This window comes from Sturnira hondurensis, unplaced genomic scaffold, assembly GCF_014824575.4.
Source record: "Sturnira hondurensis isolate 20B ecotype Veracruz unplaced genomic scaffold, ASM1482457v3 Scaffold0022215, whole genome shotgun sequence".
Taxonomy (NCBI): Eukaryota; Metazoa; Chordata; class Mammalia; order Chiroptera; family Phyllostomidae; genus Sturnira; species Sturnira hondurensis.
In genome coordinates, this window is record NW_028094846.1 from 9,800,066 (window position 1) to 9,824,719 (window position 24,654).

General features: G+C 42.5%; 1 protein-coding gene across 1 annotated transcript in view; it reads right to left on the reverse strand.

Moving 5' to 3' along the window:
- Positions 1 to 24,654, reverse strand: part of ACBD6 (acyl-CoA binding domain containing 6) — a 134,643-nt gene that overhangs the window by 9,755 nt on the left and 100,234 nt on the right. Inside the window, exon 7 of the mRNA XM_037034970.1 lies at positions 10,222 to 10,252. Within this exon, the coding sequence (XP_036890865.1) occupies positions 10,222 to 10,252 (31 nt within the window). The remainder of the gene's footprint in view (positions 1 to 10,221; positions 10,253 to 24,654) is intronic.

A 24,654-nucleotide genomic window follows, 5' to 3' on the forward strand; every position in this document is an offset into this window, starting at 1 on the left:
TATTTATATTTTGAGAAACAATCATTTAACCTTCTTGCTGCAGCTATGAGTCTCAACTCACTGCGAGAAACACCTGGTTAGGTTTTAAAACTGGAACTGTTAAAGCAGGGCCGGAGGAATAAATCCCCCAGTGCCTAGGTCTGCACTACAGGGTAATCTCTCGCAGGGTCTGTCAGACCCCACTCTGCTCAAATCTAACCCCACACTTGGGACTACGAAGCATGAAGCTCAAGGCTAAGTGGATGTGCACTCTGGCTGACAGCACTAAGCTGGCCATCTTGGACAAAGGGGCATTAGTTCCGCACGCACTGTACGATGAAGTGACCTCTGGCACAGAGAGACGCTGTCATCTGTGAGCACTAACCCTGGAGAGGAGCTTCAGTTTTTAGGTTCCACGTCTAGAGCACGACAGCCAACCAGGCGAGAAGCGGTTCCCTGGGCTGTATAACAACCCCCTCACCTAGCAAATGTGCATAAAATTTTAGCTCCAGTTTAACTATAAAGTGAGATTTAAGTTTGGAATGTAAGGGTTACGAAACAGTACTTCAGAGTAAGCAGTATGGCATTTGTAAGGAAAGGAGTTCTATTAACAAATATGCCTGGGGTTTATGCAAAGACAGACTGACAGGAGAGTGCAAGCAATCAGGAAGTTGGAGCAGAGAGACAAAAAGGAAGCGAAGAGAGAGGCTGAGTTCAAGGATGGGAAACCGCACCGGTGAACCTCAGCCGGATGAGGCGGGCACTGCGGGGCCACCTCTTGCAGATTCACTGTTGAAAGGCATCCGCTGTGTTTCGGTTTGGCAGAGCCTACTGGTACATACAGGTGCCCAACCAGCAGTTTTTTAAAGAAACAGGTTTTGAACCCCCAATTAGATGGCGAGTGCCTTGATTTCATGCTTCTTCATATTCTCCCCTCCATCTAGCACTTTGCTCGGAACTTAGGGTTTGCTCAAAATTCATTAGGTAATTGATTTCTCTGCCTTTGGCATCTTCAGCGAAGCACAATTCACAAGGCAGAGTCATCTTTCAGGGAGGTGTGAGCTGCCCATCTCCTCCGGATGAACAAAGGCAAAGAGGATGAGAGAGGGATGAGAAGGAAAGGGGGCGAAGACTTTACTCAGTTAATGAGGGGATGTACTGGTGCCCACAATGTGCTGGGAAACACAAAAGCAGTCACAAGCCCATCTCCAAGAAGCTCGAGCCAGTCTGTGGGGAGGAGAGCAGTTGCTGAATTTATGGTGCCCTGGGAGCCTCTATTTGTCAAGTGCCACAGAGGCAGCCCTGACATTGGCACAGGTGAAGATGAATTTTCATTCAGAGCAGGGAGCCTTCTGACTCCATTAATCCTCAGGGTTTTGATGATGAATTTCTTTCTTTTTTTATTTTATTTATTTTCACTCTAACGCCTCCTCCCACTGCCCTGTAACAGTGTGGAAGGAACAGAACAGATGGTGCTTTACGTGGAAGACCGAGGGCTCATGAGGATAGAAAGCCTGCCCACTCTGAAATCACATGACCGCACGTGCAAGGAAAAGCCTTGATTTCCCCTGGGAGACACAGATGCAATGATGTGCGTATTCCCAGCGGAGGGTGGGGAGGGGAAGGCTAACGGGCCATTTACAAGCAAGACCACTCTTACACTCACACACACCTCAGCAAGGACCGTGTATATTCACAAAACAACAGGAGGGCCAGCACCCAAAGATTCCAAATCAGCAAAGTAAAATAAAGGCAAATGAGGCTTTTAGGACACTGCCATGCAAAGCCCACTTAGAAGAACTAGTAAGGACGGACAGGGGCAGACCGGCCCCTGGTTACCCTGCCATTGGCTCTGACCCAGTTTTAATCGGAAGAAGCCAGGATTTACAACCTGCTTAAGGACGGAGTTTGACAACTGCTCTAATCAGAGGAGCTGCCAACACAAGGACAGCTGTCAGGCCAAACTGTAATTCATGAAAAATAACAGCTAACCCCCAAGATACCCTCACCATTATCTGCACTTGCTGGATTTAACTATACCTATGGTTTTATGAAAGTTCCAAGAGTAGATGAAGGGTTCTAAAATAAAATTGAATCAACAAATAGCTACTGAGTGCCTATTAAATTTTTTTAAAAAGGTTAAATAATATTAAGTGACTAAAAAGATAAAATTTGCTCAGCAGATTCCTTGGCATTTGGTAGGGACTTAATAGAGGGTAATTATTATTACATGCCAAAGTCAGTTTTGACAAGGTTAAAAACTGGCAAAAGTCTACTGACCTGGTTAAAAAAAACTAAATAAAAAATAAATTACTGCTATAAGTGATTATTAAGCTAAAATATTAATTTCATGAAACATTCCTGGTTGTCAGAATATTCTAGTTTTATATATTTGTAATGCCAAAACGTCTAACTAATGATCTTATTTTAGTGTTTAATTATCTTGATTATAACATATATGATATTTATTTTGTTCTTTCTACAATGAATAATATGATCTGAGAGAGAGAAATAGAGGTTGTTTTACAAGATCAATTTTGGGCAGGATTCCCAAACCATGGATGATTTTTATTAATGTCTAAACTCTCAATAAACAGAAATAAGACTCTAAAAGCACCCAGTCACAGATATCAATATATGTTTGCTCACAAACACAGTTTTGAAAAACAGCCTTGACTCACTGACTGAGGTGACCAATGATAAAGGATTTTATTTCCCTTCTAGAAGAAATTATCTTCCACAAAATACTGTCTGCTTTAAAACGATACCAGGACAGTAATTATTTAAGAAATTATGGGGAGAGGACTGAAGTGTAATCAGAAGCCCCGGTCTAATGTCCGGGCTCTGCCCCCTACAGCCTGTGTCGCCCTGTCAAGGTCACTTGCTCCCTGGTCTTCAGCCTTCCATTGGCGGACACAGGAAAAGAAGGCTGGGCTCAGACCTGCGTTGGAAGGGCTGAGAGACTGCAGACACGAAACCAGGGACGCCACTTTATGTCAGGCCAGGTTTGGACTTCTCCTTTATGTATGAAATTTTTATTTGAGAATAAAATACATGCAGAAGGATGCCAAAATTATGTATACACATTTTATGAAGATGAACTTGTCCATATAGGTAAGTAGCATACAGATTGAGAATCAGATCATTATTACAGGATCAGAAGCAACCCTGCCTGTTAACTAGGGCTGGAGACGGGTTTTCCTGATTTTGACCTTTATAAAAATGGAAGTCTACAGAATGTACTCTTTTGCATCTGGCACCTTGAACTCAACAGTATGTTTATGAGAGTCTTTCAAAGACTGTCGCTGTGGTTCATTGCTGCATAGAATTCCACCGGACAAATACTTATCTCGAACAGATTCACAATTCCTGAATTTGAAGATTCCAATGTTTTATCAAGTAAGAACATTATCAGTAAATACATTCTCAAATATTGACCCTCCCCTAATTCCTCCTTTTGGAACTCCTGTTAAAAAACACTGAACACTCTCATTTTACACTCAGTGAATCTTTTACATGTCCATCTCTTTTTCTTTCTCTGCTACCTTTTAGAACTATCTTTTAGTCCATCCATTTTTTTCCTGTGCCAATTCTGCACTTTAATTTATCCTTTGTAAGATTTCTGTATTTATATTCTACTTTATTGGAGTTCTATTTTGTTCTCTTTGGAGACTGCCTGTTCCTTTTTGGAGTGTCGTTCTTTGGCTTTTGATTCTTTGATTTTATACACATTTATTTTGGTAATTTCAATCTGGCGGTTTTATTGAAGTCCCTCAAAGTCTGATCCTGTGATTTCTACACCTGCTGACACTCACCCAGGTGCATTTTGTAATTTTGGACTGCGAGCTCACTCTGAGAAGGCCTTCTTTCTGTAGGAATTTCGGGCTGCCTTGCTTGAGGATGTGCCCTTTTACGAGTTTACATCTGTTTCTACCAGGTCTCTAGGGACATTCAGCCTCCTGCACGTGCTGTGTTAATTTCGTGACTTGAGGACTCCAGAGACAATCAGAGATTGTGACGCCCAAACTGTGTGAGGCGGGGCTGTTTTTCCCACCTAGATGCTCGTCTATGGGAGATCAGCTTCTTTGTCTTCCTCTTCCTTCCTTACACCAGTGGGAGATTTTCTGATCTTAAATTTTCTTTCTTTTTTTTTAACCCAGTATATAGCCCTTTGAAGGTCCTGGCTTATGTGCAGGGTCTCAGTTCCTTCTGGCTCAAGAAGTATCATTCTCAGGGTTTGCTGGCATTGACAGCCAAGTCCACGGTTTTCTCAGATTAGATCCAGTGTGGCTCACACACTCACCACTATGGCTATGGGGACCTTGTTTGCTGGTGGGGAGGTGAAGGACACCCAAAGTCAGGGGCATCTGTACACAGTAGGTGCTCAATAGATATTTGTTGAATGAGTGAAATAAAATTAAGAAGGTAAGTCACATTCACAGTACTTACAAGTAATATATGTATATGGTTCCAAATACAGAAGGTATGAAAAGGTTGACAGGAAAAAATGTTTATCCTATGCTTATATTCTAGCCCCTCCAGTTGTGAAAGTTCCTCTTCCTTTAGCCAACGAAAATTAGCTTTTTGTGTCTCCTCCAGAGATCTCGTATGCACTTACTAGCAAATGTGTACAGATGTATTCATGTCAGCACACTATACACACTGCTCTGCACCCTAACTCTTCCACATATCAGTATCTTATGAAATTTCTTCTGCATCGGTAGAGAATATACAGCTTATTTTAAAGCCAGTCAGAAAGCCTGTTCGAAAAATCCCAACCCAGTTGCTGTCTAGAAATGTATTTTATAGATACGAACCCTAAGCACACACATCCCCGCACTCGCAAAGGCAGACACCCTGGACGGTCGACTAGGGATGACAGAGTGACTGACCTCAGTCACTCTGGGCAGTCTCAGGACACATTCAGTCCCAGTGAGCTGTTCCTACAGTTTCCGGGTGAAGATATGAAAGGAGAACACAACACATGGCACAGAGAAGGCGCTAAAGAGCCTTCTGGGTGGCAGGTGAAAGAAGGAAGGGGGTGGAAGTAAGCGCTGTGTTAGCACAGCATGTGGGTGCGCTGGTGGGTCGACTATCTAAGCACAGCAGTGAACTCTGAACCTTACAGCAAACATTTCACAGTAAAAGAAAAAACTCACTTCTTAAAACCAGGCATCAGGAAAAAAGGGAACCCCTGAATTCTGCACTGAAGGCCTCATGATCACTATGAAAGGTTTCTCCTTTCCAATTATCAGTGGCTGTCTGACTTATGCCTGGTTGCCCAGACTGCATCACGGCTGTGGAGGTGGCTGGGAAGTTTTTTTCTGGGTTGGAAATTAGGACTTAGAATGCCATCTCTTGGTGGTGGTGGAAGGGCTGCGTGGCGGAATTATCACAGAAGCATGTCTGAGGAGTGAGAGGGGAGCGCCGTGGAAGGAGGCGTGGGGGGGCCTTCGTTCTCTCTCCCTGCCTAGTAAGTGTATCACTAGGTGAGTTATTAACTTCCTGGGGTTTCAGTTTCCTCAATAATAAAATGGAAAAAAAATAACTACTTTAGAGGGATGTTTATGGAAAGGAGCCTAGAAATTACCTGTATACTGTATTGTGTATGCATGAATTTAATGGTATTCCTTTCAAAGGTGTTTGGTGATAAAATATGTATGCATGCATGTACGTGTGTATATGGGTAATTGTAATTAACAAGTATTTTAAGTACAGTATAATGAGAGCTATAAAGATGAATAAAACAAATTTTTGGTTATTATAAATAGTGCTGCAATAAACATTCTTAATCACATCTCATTATATACATGTTTGGCAGTATTTCTAAGGTACACAAGGTCTGTCCGGAGAAAGTCCAGTTGTTGTTAACATAAAGAAAATGGTCTGTGCGACACTGATGTAACCTGGCAGTCAAGGGAGAGCACTGGAATGCATATGCGTGAACAATGACAACTTCACTGTGCTAGTCAGTGGGGGCGGTAGACTCAGCTGAGCGAGCATGTGTACTGTGTGGCCACTGCATTCAAAATGACTGAATAGAGCAAAGAATCTGCATCCCAGTTTGTGTTAAAGCTTGAACATTCCTCCACGGAAACTATTCGGACGATTCAGAAGGCCACAGCTATGGGCACCTGGTGACTGGCGGCTTCATCACAACAATGCACCCACTCACGCATCACATTTCTTATAGAGGTTTTTGACAACACATCAAATCACCCGGGTGACTGCCTCACTGAAGCCCAGATTTGGTGCCCTGCAACTTCTGGCTTCTCCCAAAACTAAAATCACCTTTGAAAGGAAAGAGATTTCAGACCATCAATAAAGTTCAGGAAAATATGACAGGACAGCTAATGGCGATTAGAACTGTGTGAGGCCCCCAGGTGCTTACTTTGAAGGGAACTGAGGCATCACTGTCCTATGCACAGTGTTTCTTGTATCTTGTATCTTCTTCGATAGATGTCTCTCTTCTTCACAGTGCATGTCTGGATACCTTCTGGTCAGATCTCCTGTATCTAGAAGCAGACTTGCTGGGTGGTAGGCTTTACTGGATCTTGCCAAACTGATTTCCCAAGTGGTTCCAACAGCTGACACTCTCATCAATAGTGCGTGAGAGTGCATGTTGCTCCACAGCCTAATGCTAGCATTCGTCTACGTGATGCCAGTGAGCAGTGTGAAATTCTATCTAAAGGTTTCCGCCTGCATTCCATGATTATTGTTGGGATACAATTCTCCAAAGGACTTTTATGTTTCCGCACCTCTTCTAAACTGAGGTAATGACGAATTTCATTCTGAACGATCTTCTCAAGGATATTTGCATAGTGAACAGAGGTAGTGTTTCCTTCCAGGGGAGACAGCAGGCTTGTTTACTGTCCAGTATAATTAAGACAGTATGTTCTCCAGGGCAAAGGGTGGGCAGATCTGCCTGCAACTTGTTATAAAAGACTAGAGTTCTCTAAGCTCAGGATTCCTGAGCTACGACACACTGTGTGCAGGGCCTCCCTGGGCTTCTCTGCACAGCCCCTGTGGGACTCAGACTCAAGCTGTCTGCTGTGCAGCTAATAAGTCTTTTGTCTCTGATCCAGGAGTTTTGTGTCTTTTTGCCAGCATCCATGAAACCGTGCCAGGCTAACTGGTTAGCCTGCGAGAAGGTTATAATCTTAGACTATTGATAGTTATTAGTGAGGATGAACATCTTTTCTTGTTATTTATTGGCTGTTTGGCTTTTCCCATTTGTAAACTAACTATCCATATTTTGAGGTGTATTTTTCTGTTTGATTATCTGATTCCTTATTGACTGGGAAGGTATTCTTGATATATTCTGAATGATTTTATGTAGGTTAAAATATCTTTTCCCAAGCTGTACCTTGTATTTCTACTTTGCTTATACTACCTTTCATAGAAAGGTAACTTCTACCTTCATAGAAGTTTAAAATTTTAATGCAGTCATCATAACTTAAATAATGACTTGGATTTTTGGTGTTTTGTATGCTTTCTCTGTATTTGCCCAGCACTCAGCCCCAGTGAAAGACAGCTGAAAGCAGGATGAGGAACACTGAAGCCCCTCCCCCCAGGAAGAAGGCCCCCTGCCTGGGAGCGGGGAGGAGAGGGTGCCTGTATTCTTGGCTCCTGTGTGCTGCAGTAGAGTCTACCCTGCTAAGCTGCAAAGGGAAAAGGAGGCGGTGATCTTGTTTCAAATACCATGGGCTCTTGCCTTCTTTCCGAATTTTCACAGGTTTTATTGCCTAGATGTTTCTTTACTTGCTGTATATCCTTAGCTCCATTTCCAGAAGTTTTAAATGGTTGTATTTTTAAATACATGTTTCACTGTTTCACAGGGAAGCAGGTCAGCGGAGCTCCCCACAGCATCAGGGCAGAAGCTGGTCTCTGCCTTTGTTGTTAGTCTTTGAAACATCTTGTTATTTGGAAGAATAAGTCCTTCTTCCTGATTCTTTTTCCAAGTGCCTCTGTTATTTTTGGCTCTTTGTTCTGCCATATAAATTAAAATTTTTAAAAAGATTTTATTTATTTATTTTAGACAGGGGAAAGAGAGGGAGAAAAACATCAATGCATGGTTGCCTCAATTGCACCCCCTACTGGGGACCTGGACTGCAACCCAGGCACGTGCCCTGAGTGGGAATCAAACCAGCAACCCTTCGGTTCACAGGCCGGCGCTCAATCCACTGAGCCACACCAGCCAGGGTTCTTTGTTCTTCCATATAAATTTTAGGACTAGTCTGTTAAATTCCATAAAAGTCTGCTGGGATTCTAATGAGAATTCTGAATTTGTAGTTTAGTTTGGGGAGAAACCATCATTATGATACTGAGTTTTCTCATTCATTAACATGAACTAGTTCTCCTATTTATGTCTTTTGAGAAAGTTTTATTTTAAAAAAAGGAATGTAATTTTTTCTATGAAGGTTTTGCATATTATAGGATGTAATCTAGGATTTTGGTGCCTTTGTAAATAATACCTTAACATTTTTCATTTTTTACTTTGTTATACTAATGTTTAAGTTGTGATTTTAAAATATTGATCTTGTGTTCAGCATCCTTGCTAAATACTGTACTATTAGTTTTAATAATTTGACTGTAGAGACGCTTAGATTTCTATGTGGCTACTTATACTGTTAGAGATTAATGGTAATTTTGTTTCTTTTACCCATGCCACGTAACTTTTATTTCTTTTGCTTTCCTTTCTGTGTAGTTTAGAATTCCAATATGATATTAAAGAGAAATAGCTGTGGTAGGCACTTTTTTCTTGTTTCTGATTTTAAAGGAAATGCTTCAAATGTTCCATCTTTAATAATAATGTTTGTACTAGGTTTTGAATATATAACTTAATCGTGCCATAGAAATTTCCTTCCATTCCTAGTTAATTAAAAGTTTTATCATTAACAGTAATATTTGTTAACTTATTGAGTACATAAATGTGGTTATATACCACATGGTGTTAGATACTGTCCTAAATAATTTACATGGATTAACTCATTATATGTTCATAGTGAGTCTCTGAGGTTATTACCCCTATTTCCCACAAGTAAACAGGTAAAATTAAATAACTGATCCAAGTTTAGTCTCTGATCCAGAGACCAATGTCTTAATCACTTTCCATATTGCTTCTTAGATTAAGTGTTGAATTTCTTCAAATGCTTTTTTTGCATTTAATTTGACCATATAGTTTTTCACATAATTTGCTAATGTGGAAAATTACATTAATAAATGTTTTAAGTTGTTAAACCATCTTTAAATTCCTGGGACAAATTCAACTGGGTCATAACGTATCTTTATTTTTAAAATACATTTTATTTAGGATTTTTGCCTAAACACTCAAAAGTGAGATCGACTTCCAATTTTCATTTTTCCTGCTATGCTTTGGTACTCGGGTTATACTGGGTTATTATCAGGCTGATGAGTTACCATACAGCTAGCCCAATAATTCAGACTCCCAGACAACCCAGCGAGGTTCCTAACATCCAAGCAAATGCTAAGCAGTGCACACAGGTGATCGGGGGCATCCGGGCCACTCACTGCTGATGGGTGACCTGGGACTGCCAGCCCTGGCAACAGAGCCTCATGTCTCCCCTCCGAAAAGGTCTCAAGGCGGTTGACCCTTAATCTGATTCAAATTTTGATGCTTATCTTTTATTCAACCATATTCGCACGCAAATAGAGTGAAAGTACCAATACTTTTACTGGTACTGTACAGTTAACAAAACACTTCAGTACCTTGCATGTCACTAAGTTTGCAGCGCCTCTTTACAGGCAGGCTACCTCCACCTTGCAGAGTCGGCTCTGTTTCACAGGTGGTTTAAATGAAGATTACTGAATGTGGCTAATTAGTCAGTAGGGGAAATGGGTTAAAAAATAAAATCTGTTTTTCTTCACTTTGGTTATGGCAAGAAAGTGGCTTGTAGGTCAGACTCTAGTTCCTACAGTAACAGTGATTAGCATCTTAGCTGTCACTGACGGCAAAAAGAATGAAATACATTTTCAAAGGGAGGTTGGAGGAGCCTTCACTTCCGACAGTACAGAAATGCTCAATTTACTACGAATGTGCCCATAACAATTTTAACGCATGTCCAACTTCAGAGGTTATTAACCTATTTTTTAAATAAAAAGCTACTGTGTCTCTGTTGGTGGCCAGGCATTTTTCTAGCTACTATATATTGTTGGATGAGGTTGAGATAAACATGTAGAGAGAAGTTTCAAATGGTTATTAATAATTTAGAAACATCTTACCATAATGTAGAGCAGTTTGACCTTCATTGTCCTGTAAAAGAAACAAAAAACACATTTAGAAGTTCAAGTGACTGAAAAAGTGTGGAAGTGCAATAGCTATAGCAAATATACACGACATACAAAGTTCCGTAGGTTTATCAGACATGGCAATGAGGAAATCAATCAGTTCTGTGAACACCCTTGTAACTTTTGACAAAGCTCTTTAACTTGGAGAAAAGGAGGCTGTTGCCCCGCACAGCGGTTAGCACGGGCTGGGGGCGGAGCGGAAGGGGGAGTTACTGTCTGGTGGGGACAGAGTTTCCGGCTGGGGCGGTGACAAAGTTCTGGCGATGGATGGTGGCGATGGCCGCACAACAATGTGAATGTGCTAATGCCACAGACCTGCACACTTACATATATGGTCAGAAGGTTAATTTTACGTTATGTGTACCTTACCGCCATTTAAGGAGGAGAAAATAAGAAGTAAAAGGTGCGGAGAAAAGGTAGTCAAGTCCCCAGTAGAGAGAGCAAGTCTTGACGAAGACAAAAAGAGCAGTGAGACGGAGAGAGAATGAAAGTTCCCAGTTCTTGTCTTTCCAACCCCATCCCTGCCTTTTTGGTGAGGGGAGTCATCGACAAAATAAAAGACAAATGTCCTCTTTGTGTCACTTGCAAACCAGAGTCCTTGCTAATACAGAATGCAAGGCAATTTATGACCCAGACCTTGCATCTCCCTCCCAGTTCCTTCTCCTCCCCATTTTGTGACCGTCATTTACTAATCAGAAGCCCCATTCAGACTCCCAGACTCCCACACCTGTAAACACTCTTCACTTGGCTGGAAAACTGTCCTGCAATTTTAAAGATAGTGTCTTGCTCTTTTCTCATGTTCTTAACAGTTGTCTTTGACATGTTTGAGCATCTTAAGTGGACTTATTTTATAGCCCTTAATAGTCCCTGTATTTCTTTGGTCTGAGTTCGGGGCGAGGAGGTGGGGTGACAATACACATGTTTGTTGTGCTGCCTGAGGTTCGCTTTTTGCTGACAGCTTCCTGTGCGCTTATACTCTTGGACTGCCAATTCATTTTAAGTGGGATTTTTCTCTGCGAAAAACTCTGGGTTGTGCTCCCTGGATTGAAAGTCTTTCCCTCTAGAATGATTTTGCTTTTGTTTCTGCTAGGCACCACAGAGATGTTATCAGTCTGAGATCCTTGTGTTGATTTCTTAGGTTAAAAAGGGCAAACCTCCCTCCCCTCCTCCCACTACCGGGCTTGGAGCACAGGCTGAGACAAACTCTCTGTGTCAACTCTGCGTAGGTGGGATTTTTTCTGTCTACTTTTCTCCTGATGGTGGTTGGTGGGTATTGAGCCTGGCCAATCCTTCCAGGGCGGCCCACTGTTGGTTTAACTTACCACTTTCTTTTTAAAGCTTTGGGGTTTAAAAAACTTTATTGTACAACGTTACGACACAGTTCATCTTCTTCAGGACACCTCCCAGGTCCCCCGGTGGGTTGGGTGTCCCCCCTTTCTGCCACCGTGGCATGGCCTGCACTCTGTGTGCTTATCCATCTCTGCCACTGGGCTTCGAGCTGCTTACAGGCAAGAACTGTGTCCTCCTCCCAGGGCCCGTAACGGTGTCTTGCACAGAGTGTGTGCTTTCATGAAATGGAAGCACATATTAATTTTTCCTCATTGATTTATTCTTCAATCTCTTGACTACCTTTTTTCTCTTCTCTGAACTTTATTTTTTTAAAGTCCTCAATATCTCCTGTAGGGTGGAGTATAATGTTGGGTGTAATAGGCCAATGTGGCCTGAACAATGATGAACGGGAGGCACAGTGTACGGCTAACCAGATACAAGTCACTTTATAGTCAGGCGGACTTGCAGTCTTCTCTCTAGATGCGCACAGGACAAGTTGGCCACTCGACAGATTCTCTCCCCACTTGTATTCTGCACTAATCCTTTCTAACTTTTATTATTTTTGATCATGTCCATTTTATTAATAACTGTCTTCTTAAGGACTTAGTTTTCTTCTCTCTCCAGATTGGGCACCCTATCAAATACAGTAAGTTTATTTCTTTTATTCCACTGTATGAAGCACTGATGAAAACATTACATATTTTGCTCAAACAGATACAGAAGGAACGTTATTTAAATTATCCTTTTAACATCAAGCCACTAATTACGCTGCTGTTTTCTGTGCATAAAACTTGGTAGGCAAATCCTGATTTTTTCCTTACTGCTAAAAGCATTTTATCAAACTGAATTAAAGGCCTTATCTCCAAGTCAAGATTTTGTATAAAGATGCATGGAAATAACACACTTCCTACATGTTCTCTGTGAGCAGAAAGTTCTGCTGAGTGTTACTGGATTTCTCTCTTGTGACCACAGTGGCGCTGACACTCTGAGGCAGACTTGACCGGCCCCCTCTGCCAGCGTTAGTTCGAGAGACGGAGCAGCAGGCGGCACGACCCGTTAAAACGGCAACAGCGGAGCTGAGACTGGGATGAATTTCCCATGTGCTTAATAAGAGGTTCTGTTGTTATCCAATAATTTGACATTAAATACAAATTTTATTTCCAGAATAGAATTTCAAGTGAATATATAAGGAGGCACTGAAGAAAACTGGTTATGAGGAATTAGAAGCAATGATGAAAATTATGAGTTAGTAATATAATTTGGGATAATTTTTTAATATTATTTCTAGGGTTAGAATATACCGCCTCTGTGACCCTGTAACAGAGTATGCTCAAACTAATTGACAACTTAGAAGTTTGCAAATGTATTTTATTATTATTTCTCTAAGAATTTTTCTGGATGCATGAGTGAAGCCTTCAGTTGAAGGTCACAGGCATCTTCCTCATTTGAACAGGCACGCATCAGGGAAAAGTTACTATTCACTTATTTGTACCTTCTCTGAACTGGAATACCATCTATATGTTCACAAACCTTTTCCCGCGCTTACCATTATTAGCTATTTCCAATAAAACCCCTATCAAGCCAATTAAAGTCATGGTTACTCATAAATGGCTGTTTTCGATTATAAGCATGGCAGGGTTAGCCCGCCCCGCCCCACCGCTTCTTGTCTGCCATGTTCTTCAGGCTGCTGTGTCTAATTTGAGGCTTTTGAGTTCCGGTGCTGTGAGCTGAAGTGTTACAGTATTTAATGGGAACTACTGAGATTTCTTATCTTTCAGCCTAGAGCACGTCCACCAGGAAATCAATCAGAGTAGGGATCTGAACAGAAGAACTAGGACTCTAGCCACAGAACTGATCAGCAAGTCGGGGGCAAGAAGGCAGGAGGACAACCGAATTATCTCCTAATGGTGCCCTTTCCCGTCACCCCAAAGTGCTAGCGAAAAGGACTTTAAAAAGGCATGGAGAATTGTCCTCCGTTCTGAACTGGTTGTATTTCTAGCTACCTCGATGTGTCTGAGAACAGGGATTGGGCGAAACAAGGGACAACTATTTGAAATTACTCTCGAGTCCCATTGTAGTCTTTAGGGACCCAGTGTAAATTACTCCTTCACCCCTCCTTTGTGTGCCTAGCAGGTAATAAGTGCTCATATTGTGTCCGATCAATGAACTAGATGATTGTAACTAATGTAAACCCTGTTTAGTTTTTATTCATTATTAATAATTATTTAAAATCAAGTACTATATTGTAATACTCTACTACGATTATGATGCTTGAATTAAACCCATCATCTTGTATCTACAAAATCTTTACCTGTTGTTCCTCTTTGTATGTTAAAGTGTAATTTGTATCAAAGCAGGACAATGATGCCAAACATTTTTTTTGGTAACCTCAAAATAGGACATGGAAACCCGAACCTTAGTCTTTATAAACATTCTGTTTTAAAATATATTACAAAGAATAAATGGAATTGAATGTCAAGAATGAGTAAGTGAAAGCTTTTACTCATCTGGTTTACAACTTATATCAGCTAATTTTTCTAAATTTAAGTTGATTAAATTTTTTTGGTTGTTTCATTTCAAATGACCACACCAGAAGAGGGTTGTTTGTCATGGTTATTTATGCTTTTCCTTTCTGTTTTAGCTTAAAAGAAATGTTCAAATGTAATAAATATGGAGTTGTTATAAACAGCAGCAAAAACAGTTCCAATAAATTAAAGTTAGTCATATACTTGAAATCTTTGTAAGGGATTATACACTAGGGTAAAATAAAAATACTCAGTTAAATTAAAAATAAACAAAACCACATAATAAAGTTAAAATGTAGACAAATTCAACCATGTTTAAAATTCAAAGTACAAAAGCATAGAAATGTGCAACCCTTACATTATACCTCCATATTCTTTCTGTTCAAATAAATAAAAATTCACAGGGAACACAAATGACAAAATAATATAGGAAATTTAAAACCCAGACTCTCAAATAAGAAAAGGAAGACTATCCCTATGGCCCTCACCGTGTGGTTCTTTACCATCCACGGCAGCTCCTCTCCCATGGGCCTGGTCCTCTGTTCTGGCTCCTCCAGGGCTCTAAGCCTTCACCCCTTCTCTGCGACTGGCTTTACAAGCAGCCGCTCTTATTTATAACTTTAAGCAGAACCAGGAGCCTCCACAATCCTTTAAATTTCTCTCACCCACCTTCATCTTTTACCCTGTATCGTATGAATGTCTGTGTTCTGCTCTTACATCTAGCACAAAACTCTGCATAAAGTAAAAGTTAAAAAAGACTCACAGATAAACTACTTGCAGGAAAACCAATATAGCTGTACCTCACTGCTGCAGGAGCTCGATTTCCTGGCATTCTCGAGCACCTGGAAGAGGGCCCAGAGTCTGGGGGAAATGCTGACAGGGACCATGTTAAACACGTGACTGGCCGGCTCACTGTGGAGAAGGGTTCTTCTTGCTGGCTCGAGAAAGCGCTGCTCGGCCAGTCTTTACCTACGAAATACGAGATGCAATGGGAGGCAGAAGAGACATGGAAAGAGAAAAGTGAAGGAAAGCAAGGAGTAGAGAGCTGAACTGGTAAGAGGTGCAGCAAGGCCCACTGGGAATTAGAAGAAAGACCGGGGAAGCACTAGCAGCAGCCAGCAGGAATTAGGAGCTGTGACAGCAGTGGCAAGTGGCAGGTATTCTAGACCACAGAGAGAGCCGGCCATAAAGGGGGCTGGGCTGCACGCCAGCCAGTAGATTTCAGCGGTCTCAGGGGAGAAAGAGAAGCTCTGGCCTTATGTTTCACACTGTCTATAAATACTCATGCTATAGTACCGTGATTTAAGAAGGAAGCCATGCGATATTGCGTACATTTTAGAAAAAATATTTTATAAAAAAACCTCAAAAATAAAAAGCAGAATGTAACTGTTCTGCTATTTGAAACCAACACTAATCTAGAATGTTTATCCTTCCAAAGGCTGCTAGATAGTTAAGATTGCGTTAGAGAAAGGGGAAAAGAAAGGAAGAAACATTGGCGGAATTCCTGCCATGTGCTGAAAGTTTTATTTAGAACACTGTTCCTTTTAACCCTCACGGCAACTCCATCACACGAACTAATTATTCCCATTCTCAAGCTGGGTAAAATGAGGCTCAGAGAGTTTATACAGAACTTGCCCTGGGTCTCAGGCCCTTGATCATCAAAACGCACGTTTTCTCAATTGTACTATGCTGCTGGAAAGAAGCAAGGGGAATCAAGACAAGTGAATGTCAGGATTTACTTGTCAGGAAGGAGAAGTACGGTTCAGCTTTTATTTTTGCAGGTTAAAGACAACAGGTGGCCTAAATTATAGTCTCACATCAGCGTGCTGTATAGTTCCCATTAACCCTGATCTGCAAACTGACGCATCTCATCAGAGAGTGCTGTCATCTTACTCTTCGGGACCATGCACTCATCTCTACTTCTCCCCGCTGACTGCTGTACTTTTCCAGGTAGGCATATATCACGAAGCTGTAGCTTAGTCTATGCACTGTTACAAATTAATTCACTAAGCTGGCACCCAGTCAGGTACAGAAGACAACAGGGCCAAACTGCTTTCTCTTCTGAAGGGTGTTCTGCTGACTGCAGTACTGTTGCTATAATGCTGTACAGTAAGAATTCAGTACACCTCATTCCACCCTATTCTGTATCGTTTGTATGGTCAATAATCACACGTCTAGCGGAGAAATCCAAAAAATGACTCTTTTCATTCCCACTCATTGACTCTTCACAACGAAAATTTTCCGAGTCTGCTGGCTCCACAAAACAGTTCCCCACCCACAGAGGGTGCGATGAGAGAGACACTTTCATCTGTTGTTGGCAGGAGCATAAATTGGTGTAACGTTTAGAAAATGTTCACTGCCTCTGGTTTAGCCCTTTTAGAATCTATTGTTTAAAATGCTTCAAATATTTAAAAAGCTTTATGAAAAAAATTTAGTTCATTTCAGTATTATCTAAATTACCAAGAGAGACTTCCACCAAGATGGAGGCATAGGAGGAAACACTGTGCCTTCTCCCACAACCAAGTTTGACTACAACAAAAGTTTTGGAGAACTAGAACACACCCAAAGACCAGAACACGGAATTATACGGAAGTCCGACAGCTACGAACCATTCAACGGGGACCGTAAGAGAGGCGGAACCAGCAATGGAGCTGGATCGGGCAGGACAGATCCCCAGACCTAGGCGCTAGGCGCTCGGGGAGCCCAAAGCCAGTCGGGGTGCGGGGCAGACTGACCAAGGTTGCACATTCGCGCACAGTGAGACGGACCACGCAGGCCCCAGGGGACGAACCCAGTGGTGGAGGGCCGACAGCGGTGGCACACTCGAGTGCAGTGGGACGAAACGCGTGGGCCCGGTGACAGTGGTGGCTGCGGTGGGGGTCGCGGCAGCAGGTGGCGGAGGGAAGCCATTGTCCCTCTTTGACCCCGCCCCCACATACAACGTCACAACCCAGCGACTGAGTTGCCCTGCTCTGGTGAAAACCTAGGGCTCCGATCCTGCTACTTAACAGGCACGAACAGCCCAAAAGATGGCCCAAGAGGAACTCAAAGTCCCAAAGCCAATAACCCTAAGCGACCGAGAAATTGCCAGCCTCTCAGAAGCCCAATTTAAGACACTATTTATCAGGATGCTCACAGAATTGGTAGACTACAGTCACAAATTAAAGAAACATATGAAGGCTAAACTAATTGAAATGAAGGGAGATGTCCAGGAAACCAATAGCGATGGAAAGGAAACTGGGACTCAAATCAATGGAATGGACCAGAAGGAAGAACAAAACATCCCACCAGAAAGGAATGAAGAAATGAGAATTCAAAAAAATGAGGAGAGGCTTAGGAACCTCCAGGACATCTTTAAACGTTCCAACATCCGGATTATAGGGGTACCAGAAGGGGGAAAGAAACAGCCACGAGTGGAAAACTTATTTGAACAAATAATAAAGGAGAACTTCCCCAGTCTGGCAAAGGAAATAGACTTCCAGGAAATCCAGGAAGCTCAGAGAGTCCCAAAGAAGTTGGACCCAAGAAGGAACACACCAAGGCACATCATAATTACATTAGCCAAGACTAAAATGAAGGAGAGAATCCTAGAAGCAGCAAGGGATAAGGGGACAGTCACCTACAAAGGAGTACCCATCAGACTGTCAGCGGATTTCTCAAAAGAGACCTTACAGGCAAGAAGGGGCTGGAAAGAAGTATTCCAAGTCATGAAATCCAAAGACCTACAGCCAAGATTGCTTTATCCAGCAAAACTTTCATTTAGAATGGAAGGACAGATAAAGTGCTTCTCAGATAAGGTCAAGTTCAAGGAGTTCATCATCACCAAGCCCTTATTATATGAAATGCTAAAGGGACTTATATAAGAAAAAGATGATGAAAAATATGAACAGTGAAAGGACAGCAAACACACAGTTATTAACAACCACACCTAAAACAAAAGCAAACCAAGAGGACAGCTAGATCAGGAGTGGAACCATAGAAATGAAGAACACATGGAGGGTTAGCAACAGGGGGGTGGGAGGAGGAGAAGGGGGGAGAAGGCACAGAAAATAGTATAGATGGTAGGTAGAAAATAGATAGGGGGGAGGGCGAGAATAGTGGGGGAAATATAGAATCTAAAGAACTTGAGACACGTGGTTATAAACTAAGGGGGGGAGAAGGGTGGGGGAGGGAGTGTGCGGGTGGAGGGGAATGAAGGGGGGGAATAGAACAACTGTAATGGTATAATCAATAAAATATATTTAAAAAAATAAAAAATAAATAAATTACCAAGATATTAGAAACAATTTAATGTCCAATAGTCCAGGAAAAGTTAACGGCAGTTGAGTAGATTATTATGCAACAATTTATTTTTAATTTATATTTTATTGATTATTCTGTCACAGTTGTCCCAACTTTACTCCTTTTGCCCAGTACCGCCACATTCCCTCAGGCAGTACCACACCATTGTTCATGTCCATGGGTCATATAAGTTCTTTGGCTACTCCATTTCCTGTCCTTTACAGCCCCAAGGCTATTCTGTAACTACCTATTTGTACTTAATCCCCTCACCTCTTCACCCATCCCCCACAACCCCTCCCATCTGGCAGCCATCAAAACACTCTCCATATCCATGATTCTGCCTCTGTTCTTGTTTGCTTAGTTTGGTTTTTTAGATTCCTTGTTGATAGATATGTATTTATTGCCATTTTATTGTTCATAGTTTTGATCTTCTTCTTAAGTCCATTTGACATTTCATATAATGGTTTGGTGATGATGAACTCCTTTAGTTTTTTTTTAAGATTTTATTTATTTTTAGAGAAAGAGAGGGAGAGAAACATCAATGTGTCATTGCCTCTCATGCACCCCCAACTGGGGACCTGGCCCACAAGCCAGGCATATGCTCTGACTGGGAATCGAACTAGAGACCCTTTAGTTCACATGCTGGTGCTCAATTCTCGGAGTCACACCGGCCAGGGCTTCCTTTAGTTTTTTATTGTCTGGAAAGCTCTTTTATCTGTCTTTCAATTCTAAATACCTTTGCTGGGTAGAGAAACCTTGGCTGTAGGTCCCTGCTTTTCATGACTTTGAATATTTCTTGCCAATCCCTCCTAGCCTGCAAAGTTTCTTTTGAGAAATCAGCTGACAGTCTTATGGGAACTCCCCTGTAGGTAACTGCTTTTCTCTTGCTGCTTTTAAGATTCTCTTTATCTTTAACCTTCGGTATTTTAATTATGATGTGTTTGAGTGGGCCTCTTGGCATCCATCTTGTTTGGGACTCTTTGTGCTTCCTGTGCTTGCATGTCTATTTCTTTCACCAAATTAGGTAAGTTTTCATTCGTTATTTTTTCAAATAATTTCCAGTATCTTGCTCTTTCCCTTCTTCTCTGGCACCCCTATGATGTAAATGTTGGAATGCTTGAAGTTGTCCCTCAGGTTGCTTACACTATCCTTGTTTTCTTTTTTAGATTTTTTCTTGTTGTTGCTCTGATTGGTTGCTTTGTTTTACCTTATATTCCAAATCATTGATTTGATTCTTGGCCTGCTCCACTCTATTGTGGTTTCCCTATAAATTGTTCTTTATTTCAATTAGTTTAGCTTTCACTTCTGATTAGATGTTTTTTACGCTGTCAAGGTCCTCACTAAGTTCCCTGACCATCCTTATAACCAGTGTTTTGAACCCCTGCCTGACGGATTGCTTATCTCTATTTTGTCTGGTCTTTTGCTGAAGCTCTCACATGAGCCATGTTTCTTTGTCTCCTTGTTTTGGCAGCCTCCTGTATTTGTGTCTATGTATTAGGTAGAGCTGCTATGACTCCCTGTATTGCTAGCACTGTCTAATGTAGGAGGTGTCCTGTAGGTTCCAGTGGCACAGTCTCCCCTGTCACTCAAGCTGGGTACTCGAGGTACACCCTTCATGTGAGCTGAGTACACCTTCCTCTTGTAGTTGACCACTGATTATTGTTGGCAGGACGATGGGATTTACCCAGGCCAGTCAGCTGCAATGACTGGCTGTGACCACTGACCATCACCTGCTGCCCTCTGTAGCGGATCAGCTGTGCAGCAGCAGGGTGGTGGTGCTCTGACATGGTCTGTACCTGTCCAATGGGTGTACAGGCTCTGTGGTTTCCCAGGTGGTGCAGGCCATGGTCAGGCCCCCTCTGTATTTTGCCTGAAGTCACTACGCTTGGGCTATAAAGCAATCTGAGATGGCTGCTACTTGTGCTGAGGTTGGAGATTCCAAGGTGAAGCTGTTGTGAATCTAGGCTGGCTGTTGCTAGTGCCAGGCCTAGGGCCACTTAGCAAGAGGTATGGAGGCGGGGGACTCACTGATGATGGCTCTTGCCTGTTTGAGAGGATCTAGGAAGTTGTGAAGCATGAGCCAGCACCAGCCACTCATACAGAAAAGTCACAGTTAACAGTTTGGGTGGGCCCTTAGGTTTGTGGGGATGGAGTCTCAGGGAATCTCCAGGGCAGGGCAAACACTATTAGCCAGATTGATGGAGTCTCAGATAAGGCACCCACCGGTGGCTCTGTGGATCTGTGACTCTGTGGGAAAGGACTCAGAAAAGGAACAATGGCCTCTGCCTGCCTTTCTGTCTAGGAGAAAACTGTCCCCCTGCAAGACAAGAGTCTTGATGCCAGACACTTCACTTCTTCCCTATACGCCACTGGTGCCTTTCAAGCTGCTATCTTGGTGCTGGAGCTCAAAGGGAGTGAGTGTGTGTCTTTGTGTGGGTTCTTTAAGAGGAATTACTTGGGACTCCAGAAGTTTCTTCCACCGACTCAGTCCCCACTGGTTTTTATCAGCCAAAAGTTATGGAGCTTACCTTCCTGGCACTGGAACCCTGAACTTGGGCCCTGGTGTGGGGCTGGGACTCTTCACTCCTGAGATACCCCTCCCAGATTTTTACCCCCGACACGTGGCTGTGGGACCAGCCGGTTCTGCATCCCGCCCCTCCTCCCAGTCTGGATGAATGTGGTTTCTTTAATTCTGCAACTGTCAGGCTTCCATTCCACTGGATTTCTGACGGTTGTGAATGATGTTTGTTCAGTAATTTAGCTGTAATTTTGATGTGATTGTGCATGGAGGTGAGCCGTGTTTACCTATGCCTCCATCTTGACCAGAAGTCTATGTAGCAATTTAAAATGATAGTCATAAAGTATTTGTAACTCAGAAAATCACACTATTACTAGTGTAATAAGACAGAGAACTACAATGTCTTTTATAGTATCTCGATTTTGTAAAACAATCAAAGAAACAAAATTGTGGTATATTAAAAACATTTTAAAAACCTACTACAGCCCTGACTGGTTTGGCTCAGTGGATTGAGTGCTGGCCTGCAACCGAAGGGTCGCTGGTTCGGTTCCCAGTCAGGGCACATGCCTGGGTTGCAGGCCAGGTCCCTGGTTGGGGACATGTGAGAGCACCCAATCAATGTATCTCTCACATAATGCTGTTTCTCTCCCTCTCTTTCTCCCTCCCTCCAAAAGTAAACAAATAAAATCGTTTAAAAAACCCTAAAAATAAAAACCTACTACATATGTAGATTAATGACTAAAAAAGTCCACTGTGTACCCATTTTAAAACACACAGCAGTCTGCTCTTCAATCTGAGTGTCGGAGCATCCACGCGCTGGTTTCACTTTATCCCATTATTCTCCATTACAAATGTGTGTCTTAGACGGAGCTGCTTCTTGCGGTCCATCCCCATCCCTACCTCAGTGGCCATCACTTGTCACTTAGCCGCTAGTTTGTGACAGGCCATGGTTCCCTCCGAAAGGTGTCTCTGAACTACTGTGGCTCATACTGATCCCCCCCGGCCCCGCATTTCCTCTCCTTAAACAGTATCCCAGTGCATCTGTGCTCTAACTCGCAACCGTTCCTGTTATTTAACGAGTTCCTTCTTGTCTCTACAGTGAGCAACCAGAGGCAAGGGATCGTGGCTAATACATATTTCTGCCACCTAGGGTCTTGTAGCATACAGGTCATGGAGTACCAAGTATTCAGTAAAAGTCTGTGAGATGGATTTAATTAGTGTTTTAATGTTTGCATTGCTGGTTTTATTCCTAGGGTAGTCCATGTGCTGTATCTAATAATTACCTTCTTTACCATGATAAACAATTCCAAGAAATGTAACACAGATGAGTTATAGATATCTACATAGATATATACCTACATAAAACTGAAAATTTAGTGAACAAGTTTACTCTCAATCTAAACATCTTTATATCATTTTATGGCTTACATTATTTGTTAGGCATTTGTTTAATCTGTTTTGTCAGTTATTTGCTACACATTAAAAGTTCCTGAAAATGCAATGAGACATCACTTCATACCAGTAAGATGGCTATTGTCAAAAATACAGAAAATATTAAGTGCTGGCGATGACGCAGACAGATTTGAATCTCTGTGAATTGCTGGTGGGAATGTAAATGGTGCGGCTGCTGTGGAAACCAGTATGGCCGTTCCTCAAAAAATTAACCCCACTTCTGGGTGTGGGCCCCAAAGAAATGAAAGCAGGTGCCCAAACAGACATCCGAGCACCCATACAGCAACGCTCCCAACAGCCCAAAGGCAGAAACGACCCAGACGCCCATTAACAACTGAAAGAATAAACAAAGTGTGGTTATGTATACACAATGAAATACTATTTGGCCTTAAGAAGAACGAAATTCTGACACGTGCCACATCATGGATCGACCTTGAAGACACAATGCTAAATGATGTAAGCAGGCACAGAAGGACAAATGTGGTATGATTTCCGTTATACGAGGTACCTAGAGCAGTCAAGTGCAGAGGCAGGAAGCTGGGTGGTGGTTTGCCCGGGGCTGGAAGGAGGAGGTATGGGCACAGAGTTTCAGTGAGCGGAGCGGAAACATTTCTGGAGAGAGACGGTGGAGCCGACGGCACAACCCTGTGAATGGACTCGAGGCCACTAAGGTCCTCACTCAAAAATGGTTAATTTCATGTTATGTACATTTCACCACAGAAAAAGTTTTTCTGATAATGGATATTTAAAACTCCCCTACAAAGTACCCCAATGCTAAGACGTGTTAAATTTGTAAGGCTACTTTTTCTTCTTTCCCCTCTGCTTACTTTTTGCTTTTTCGCTTTTTATCTTGAAGATCCACTGTCTGAGTTTCACAACGTTCACACTCGCCTTGGTGGCCTCGCTTCCCCTGCTGCCACTCAGGGAGATGCTTCAAGACGCTGCAGAATAAGCTGGACTACCTCGCAGGAAAGATGTCAGGCCTATTTTCTCACCTATTATAAAGTTACTCTACAATCCATTAGATTCACTGAAGGTACTTTTGTGACTTTGAAGTGACTTGTGCCTTTAGTCTAACAGTAATAGTAGCTAAGTCTTGGTAAAATGGCTTTAATTTTTTTTAACTCTAGAAACCATCATATAGTCATATGTGTGTGCATTGTTTGCTTGCATTCATAGTCAACACAAGGGACTGATATAAAATTTGGAAACAAAAACCTGTATTTTTATACCTTTTATGTGTGCCAGGAACTGTGGTAGGCATTTTCACATATAATCGAATCTTCCCAGAAACCATGTGAAGTAGGTATTGTTACCCTAATTTTACAAAAGTAGGTGGGACTCCGAGAGGGTACATACTTCGGCTGGTCACACAGTCAGTAGGCAGTGCTATCCTCATTTGACCCTGCAACTTTCTGCCCCCAAACCCACGTGAAAATACCCAACAGTCTATCAGAAAACAGGGACCTGGGGCTTGGAGAGAGGGCTGACCTAGAGCTAAGGATCTGAAAAAGCCATGGGCCAGCCGGAGTAACGGAAACCACAGGTGGTAACGGGGTGACCTAGAGAAGGTACAGAGTGAGAGGTGGGGGGCGGGGGGCCTGTGGTTTAAAAAGAGCAGAAAGAAGAAAACAAGGCTGGTACGGAATGATCCAAAGACGTGGGGTTAGAACCGAACCTGAGGCTGAAGGAAGAGTCAGGGAAGAGTGGCCAGTCATGAAAAGGTCAAGTAAGTGTCCCAGGTTCCCCTCCTCTGAGAAGCCCCAGGCAGAAACAAGTGGCTGCGTGTGGAAGGTGGCCCAGTGACTTCCTGTGCATTTCCGTCAGAGCAGTCACTGAAGATTGCCACGACAGTGATGCGTGTGTATCATTCCCGGCTGAGGCACAGGTGCACCTTGGGAAGGGCTCAGTCTTCCCTGTTCTAACAGCCTCCTGGCTCTACACCAGAGCCTAGCTGCAGCAAATGCGCGAACGTTCACCCAGTGCATGGGCCCAGGGCCACTTAATCCTGAGTGGTAACAGGCCGGAGTTAGCTTCTTCGCCTTCCCGAATGTCACTTATTCGACACTTTCCTACTTTGCTGGATTCCTGCTTCTGGCCTTCGTGGCCGGGCCCGCCTTAGTTTACCTGTAGTTTTGAGTGTTATACAGAAGTCCTAACTATCCCAAGGTTAACACCGGATGCTGAATGGCTGGGGAGGGGAGAAAATTCTATTAACAGGAAATAAATCTCTGTGAAAAGGACAGTAAGAACTACTGGTAG